This window comes from Tenrec ecaudatus, chromosome 4 (assembly GCF_050624435.1).
Source record: "Tenrec ecaudatus isolate mTenEca1 chromosome 4, mTenEca1.hap1, whole genome shotgun sequence".
NCBI classification, from domain to species: Eukaryota; Metazoa; Chordata; class Mammalia; order Afrosoricida; family Tenrecidae; genus Tenrec; species Tenrec ecaudatus.
The window spans coordinates 183,177,066-183,183,426 of NC_134533.1; the positions used below are offsets into that span (position 1 = coordinate 183,177,066).

The 6,361-nt window shown below is 53.7% G+C and overlaps 1 protein-coding gene across 2 annotated transcripts; it reads left to right on the top strand.

Moving 5' to 3' along the window:
* Positions 1–797: 797 nt before the first annotated feature.
* Positions 798–5,909, top strand: EOMES (eomesodermin). 2 transcript variants are annotated; one of them, XM_075548944.1, is made up of 6 exons: positions 798–1,663; positions 2,641–2,795; positions 3,550–3,671; positions 4,134–4,292; positions 4,377–4,438; positions 5,167–5,909. In XM_075548944.1, exons 1-6 carry the CDS (start codon positions 798–800, stop codon positions 5,903–5,905), a joined length of 2,103 nt encoding a protein of 700 aa, XP_075405059.1. In that variant the 3' UTR covers positions 5,906–5,909. The 2 variants fall into 2 exon arrangements, with proteins under 2 accessions (XP_075405059.1, XP_075405060.1); XM_075548945.1 differs by having other exon boundaries at positions 5,224–5,909.
* Positions 5,910–6,361: the final 452 nt, after the last annotated feature.

Here is a 6,361-nt window from a genome sequence, read left to right on the forward strand (position 1 = left end):
CCTGCGCCTGCCCGCAAGCTCGGAGCTGGCAAAGCCTTCCTCCCTCGGCTCCCTATCGCTACCACTCACCCCGCGGGTCCCCGGATTCTCCGCGCAGAGCACCGGGATGATTACTAGGCCGACCGCACACCTTGTTCCCCTAAACTCCGGTGATATACAGGCATAGGGAGACAGAGGGTTTTAAAAAATAAATAAATAAATAGGATCCAGGCTAAAGGAAAAGAAAGTAACCGGCGACTTGATCCAATTAGTGCATGCCTAATTGAATTAATGTCACCACCATCCGCCAATCGCAGGGTTCCGGGGCTGCGGGGCTGCGAAGCCCCTCCCTGACCGCACGTATATAATGCAGCGGGTGACAGCCCGCGAGTTTTCAAGTGGTCAACTAGGCCGGGGTGGGGGGTTCGCCTTGGAGAAAGGGCTGGGCGGCCCGGGCTGCTGGGGGATGAGGATAGAGATCTGAGTGCCTGTCTTCCTGGGTGTGAGTGACGGAGGGGGTGGAGGGTCTCCAGGGAGGTACTAGGGACTAGAGAGAGAAAAAGAGGGCTTCTCAATCGGTTTCCATCGCCTGCCGTCAAACTCAGGACGTTTGCCTAGCGCGAAGGACGCGCGCGGAGGTCAGGGCGCTCCAGCGCGCGCCGGTGCCACCCGCGCGTCTGCAGGTGGGTAGTCCCGGCGCAGGAAGAAGGGGAAGTTACCTTCCCCTCGGAAGAGGGCGCTGGCTCCCCTATTCTGCCTTTATAATAAGGCCCCCGGAGGAGAGGAAGCCACCCACGGCCGCCCGCGCTTAGCCAAGCATGCAGTTAGGGGAGCAGCTCTTGGTGAGCTCGGTGACCCTACCCGGCGCGCACTTCTACCCGCTGGAGAGTGCCCGAGGCGGCGGCGGCGGCGGCAGCGCAGGCCACCTCTCGGGCGCGGCCCCCTCGCCTCACCGGCTGGACTTAGACAAAGCGCCCAAGAAGTTCTCCGGAAGCCTCGCGTGCGAGGCGGGGAGCGGGGAACCCCCGGCCACCAGCGCGGGGGCCCCCGCGGCCATGCTCAGTGAAGCCGACGCGGGAGACGCCTTCAGCAGCCCAGCGGCCGTGGCCAAGCCTGGACCCCCGGACGGCCGCAAGAGCTCCCCCTGCGGGGAAGAGGAGCTGCCCTCCGCTGCCGCCGCCGCCGCCGCCGCCAGCGCGCGCTACTCGATGGACGCCCTGAGTTCGGACCGCTACTACCTGCCTTCCCCGGGGCCGCAGGGCTCCGAGCTGCCGGCGCCCTGCTCCCTCTTCCCGTACCAGGCGACTGCGGGGGCGCCCCATGGCTCCGTGTACCCCGCTCCCAATGGGGCGCGCTACCCCTACGGCTCCATGCTGCCCCCCGGCGGCTTCCCCACGGCGGTGTGTCCCCCTGGGAGGGCTCAGTTCGGCCCGGGGCCCGGCGCCAGCAGTGGCGCGGGTGGCAGCGGTGGCGGAGGAGGTGGTCCCGCAGCCTATTCATACAGCCAGGGGGCTCCACTCTACGGGCCCTACTCCGGGGCAGCCGCGGCGGGTTCCTGCGGAGGATTGGGGACCCTGGGTGTTCCCGGTTCTGGCTTCCGCGCCCACGTCTACTTGTGCAACCGGCCCCTTTGGCTCAAATTTCACCGCCACCAAACCGAGATGATCATTACAAAGCAGGGCAGGTGAGAGCGGCGCGGAGGGGCGGAGGGTGGTCGTGGTGGCAAGGTTTAAAAAAAAGGGGGGGGAGGAATGCATGCGATCCTGCTGGCGGCGGGGAGCGCGCCCCCGAGTTCCGCGCTGGGCTTGGAGGTTTTTCCCCCCCAGCGCGCTCAAGAGTGGAGACGCCGCTCCGCGGCTCCGATCAGGTTGCGTTCCCGGTGCCGCACGGACCAGGGGAGGAGGCTAGTGTTACAGTTGTTCCCTCGCTTCACGCCACTCCTAGTGCCCTTCAGCCTCGCCTAGACTGACGGGCAGGGCACGAGGGGGAAATGGAAAGTTGAGCATTCCCACAAAACTGGATTCACAGATCTGCCACCTCTGCAGGCGCTGTGTGCCAGCCCGGAGCTGCGGATGGAGGGGGGGGGCGGGGCAGGCTCAAGGGTTTGCCCCCCAGAGTGCACTCTCTGGGCTCCCGTGGTTTTTAGGCGCCAGGGTCTTCACGGGGAGCTCCGGAAGATGGGCGTGTGAGCTAAAGCGTGGGCCTCGGAGGGCTAGTCTGGGTAGCGGGTTAGGCAGATGTATATTGGAATCAGATCTAGCTCAGGTTCTGGGTCGCATACACATCCGACTGCTAAGGGGAAGGGCGGTGGGGGAGGGGAGGGCCGAGAGAGTGACTTTTCGTGTTTGATAGACCTTGAAGGGTTCTAAGGAGGTCCGAGAACTTGAGTGGGGGGCGTTTCGAAAGCACACGCCTGGGGAGAATGCTGACCTCGGGGCAAGTTAGTAAGAGGACCAAAGTGTTTCTCGAGCGGACAAGTCGAAAATGGTTTACATCAAGTTGACCCATTTTAAGGGCACTCTGCCCATTGCCAACTTTTCAGCATCGCGCTCCTTTCGACTCCGGGTTGTCCTGGGAAAAGGGGAGCGTCTAGGCAGCCCTCGGGTGATGCGGATTGAAATCGCTTATCCCGGTTCTATTCCCCCCTCCCTTCCCCCACAGGCGCATGTTTCCTTTCTTGAGCTTCAATATAAACGGACTCAATCCGACCGCCCACTACAACGTGTTCGTAGAGGTGGTGCTGGCGGACCCCAACCACTGGCGCTTCCAGGGGGGCAAGTGGGTGACCTGTGGCAAAGCCGACAATAACATGCAGGGTGAGGAGCCGGGAGGGGGAAGGGAAAGAGGGAGGGGGAAATGGGCACCTCTGACTTAGGCAATTCACATCGAAATCTAGCACTTTCCACCCACCAATCCGGGACCGAGATGTCTCTAGGTTGACTTTTTGGGAGAAAGGTAATTGCTAAATCAGAGTTCTTGTCTGTCAACATAGAGAACCTTTCACTCCCAACCCCTAGCTCTCCACTTTTGAGAAAGATGTAGGGGTGGCAAGATCTCCCAGCATTCAGGAAGAAAAAAGCTCTCCCTAAGTTTGAGTTCACCCAAGAATGTGCAAATCCCTTTCAATGGGTGTTGCCTTGTCCAGGGTTAAAACAAAACAAACAAAAACACAAAATAAAACATAGCAATATAATCGATTATGGCTCACAGTGGCCTTTAGGACAGAGTGGAACTGATCCGCATGGTTTCCATGTCAGTCTTTAGGGAAACAGATGACCATCCTTCCCCTAAGGTAGGGCTCTTTTTTGTTAGCACCTAGTGCTTTAACCACTGTCAACAGGCCCCTTTCCTTTCAAAGGCCCCAGACTGACCTTCAAGAGACATCTCCCACTAGTTGCATTTTAAAAATCTGGAAGCACTGTTAAAGATGTGCCTTGCCCATGGAAACAGTTCCCCTAGGAAGAGTACAGAAGGCATCGGCTGAAGTCCACGGTGGAGTCCACTGGAACTTCTTCAATAACGAGGCTGACCGAACTTCGGTTGTAAATGTTCATGTTTCCTTTTCTCTAGGCAACAAAATGTATGTTCACCCAGAGTCTCCGAATACTGGCTCGCACTGGATGAGACAGGAGATTTCTTTTGGGAAATTAAAGCTCACCAATAACAAAGGCGCGAATAACAACAATACGCAGGTAGAGTGGCAGAGGAAGGGGCTGTCTTCTGGCCATTCCTCTCTTTTCTTGCAAGAATCCATACTCTCTTCTTGAATTTATAATGGGTGTACGTCTGCCCTATTTGCTCACCTATTTCTTTTCATAACCTTTCTTTGCACGTTCTCATTTTTTCTTTCTTCTTTAACTGAATATCCATAATAGAGTCAACCGCTAGGTACAGGAACACTGAGCGATTTTTGAGGGAAGAGAAGAGCTTCCTCAGACATAATAAACAGCTGTTTTAAGTTTCAAAAATGTCAGTAAGGTCTCTACTGTGTCGATGAAACATTAGTGAGAAAGAGAGAGAGAGAGAGAGAGAGATTGGTGTGGTTGGGGTGCACAGGTCGAATTTCAAAATATAAAGCTTCACTGAGATTACTACTGTTGAATGCCTAAGAGGGCTTTTAAGGTGTGGCAACTGTCTTTCTGTCCCATTGACAGATGATAGTCTTACAGTCGTTGCACAAATACCAACCACGACTGCACATGGTGGAAGTCACCGAGGACGGCGTGGAGGACTTGAATGAGCCATCGAAGACCCAGACCTTTACCTTCTCGGAAACGCAGTTCATCGCCGTGACCGCCTACCAAAACACCGACGTGAGTGCCCCAGCGGTCCCGCGAATTTCGAACCTAGCTCCAACGTAACGAAGCGCTCAACAACTGTTTTTCTTCCTCATCTAGATCACGCAACTAAAAATTGACCATAATCCCTTTGCCAAAGGCTTCAGAGACAACTATGACTCGTAAGTGCAGCGTTCCCCCCTTCCTTGCCCTTGGTGTTTGAGCATTATGCATCTAGTCAGGCAATTTGAGACCAAGGAAGAGCTTTCACCAGGGGGTTGTTGTTGTTTGGGGTTTTTGGTTTGTTTTTTTTTTGCTTCCACTTCCTTATTTTTCTTTTCCCTTTGCCCAATCCTATTTTGGCCTTTCCCCCAGAAGGGGTGTTCTTCCTTTCCAAAGAAATGTTAAGAGTTTCCAAATGAGCAGTGTTTTCCAAAAACATTTCGCTGGAGATTCAGAAGTTTAAGAATTGGCATTGATCTACTTTTTCTTCTCATTGTGATCCAACTGTTTTTTATCCTTACTACAACAGGTATTACTAACACCCTCCCCCATCCCCACACACCCCTTTTTAACATAACAAAAAGGTAAAACTAAGGAAATGGAATCTTCACCACATCAAAAGCTAGACCCTGTTAGTTTGGGTTTGGGACCGCCAGCAGTCTGTCCATCCTAGGACTTGCGAAGGGGATCTTTCCGTGTATTACAGATGTCATGCCTTAGAGGAAATCTTTATGTAGTGCAGTGAGTCGGACTAAACATGGGCCCCTGCTTCTTCTGCCTGTGTGCCTCCGCTCCAACAGGCCTGGGCCCTCAGGACAGACAGTTGACAGCCTTTTTCACTTCCGGGAGGTGGTTTACTTGGGCTCGACATTGGGATTTTTTTTAAGTGTTTCTCTTTGTATTGTAGCATGTACACCGCTTCAGAAAATGACAGGTTAACTCCATCTCCCACGGATTCTCCTAGATCCCATCAGATTGTCCCCGGAGGTCGGTACGGCGTTCAGTCCTTCTTCCCGGAGCCCTTTGTCAACACTTTACCTCAAGCCCGATATTATAATGGCGAGAGAACCGTGCCGCAGACCAACGGCCTCCTTTCACCCCAACAGAGCGAAGAGGTGGCCAACCCTCCCCAGCGGTGGCTTGTCACGCCTGTGCAGCAACCTGGGACCAACAAACTAGACATCGGTTCCTATGAGTCCGAGTATTCCTCTAGCACCTTGCTCCCATATGGTATTAAATCCTTGCCCCTCCAAACGCCCCATGCCCTGGGGTATTACCCGGACCCCACTTTCCCTGCTATGGCAGGGTGGGGAGGTCGAGGTTCTTATCAGAGGAAGATGGCGGCTGGACTACCATGGACCTCCAGAACCAGCCCCCCTGTATTCCCCGAAGATCAACTCTCTAAGGATAAAGTCAAAGAAGAAATAAGCTCTTCTTGGATAGAGACACCTCCTTCCATCAAGTCCCTAGATTCCAATGATTCGGGGGTCTACACCAGTGCTTGTAAGCGAAGGCGGCTGTCTCCTAGCACGTCCAGTAATGAAAATTCCCCCTCCATAAAGTGTGAGGACCTAACGGCCGAAGAATACAGTAAAGACACTGCCAAAGGCATGGGGGCATATTATGCTTTTTACACAGCTCCCTAAAGAATTATTTTAACCTCCTGAATGTCAGCTGACTTTCTGCAGATGGACTTGGGGGTGTGGTTTTGTTGTTGTTGCTGTTGTTGTCTTCTTTGTCTAGGTTGCCAAAAAAGACGTTTCGCCTCCCACCTTGATGCATCCTGTTTTGTGCAATTCTCTAAAGAAGGTGCCAAAGCTTTTTGATTGCCGCAGGTAACGGAAACAAATGTAGCGTATTTTCCCCTTTAAAATTAATGAAATGAATGGAGGGCTTTCAAATTTTGAAGGTTATCTGAGGCTTGGAGTTATTTATTGGAAACACTAACCGTTCAGTGAATTGGGCTGTGAAGATCTGGGGCGAGCACTATCAAAGGAGTTGCAAACTTCCATTCTCATTTCTATTTGTAAACCTTTAAGTCAAGGGAAGCCCAGAATGCTCAGGAGATTCACTTCTGGAAGAGGAGGGCTAGACCGTACACT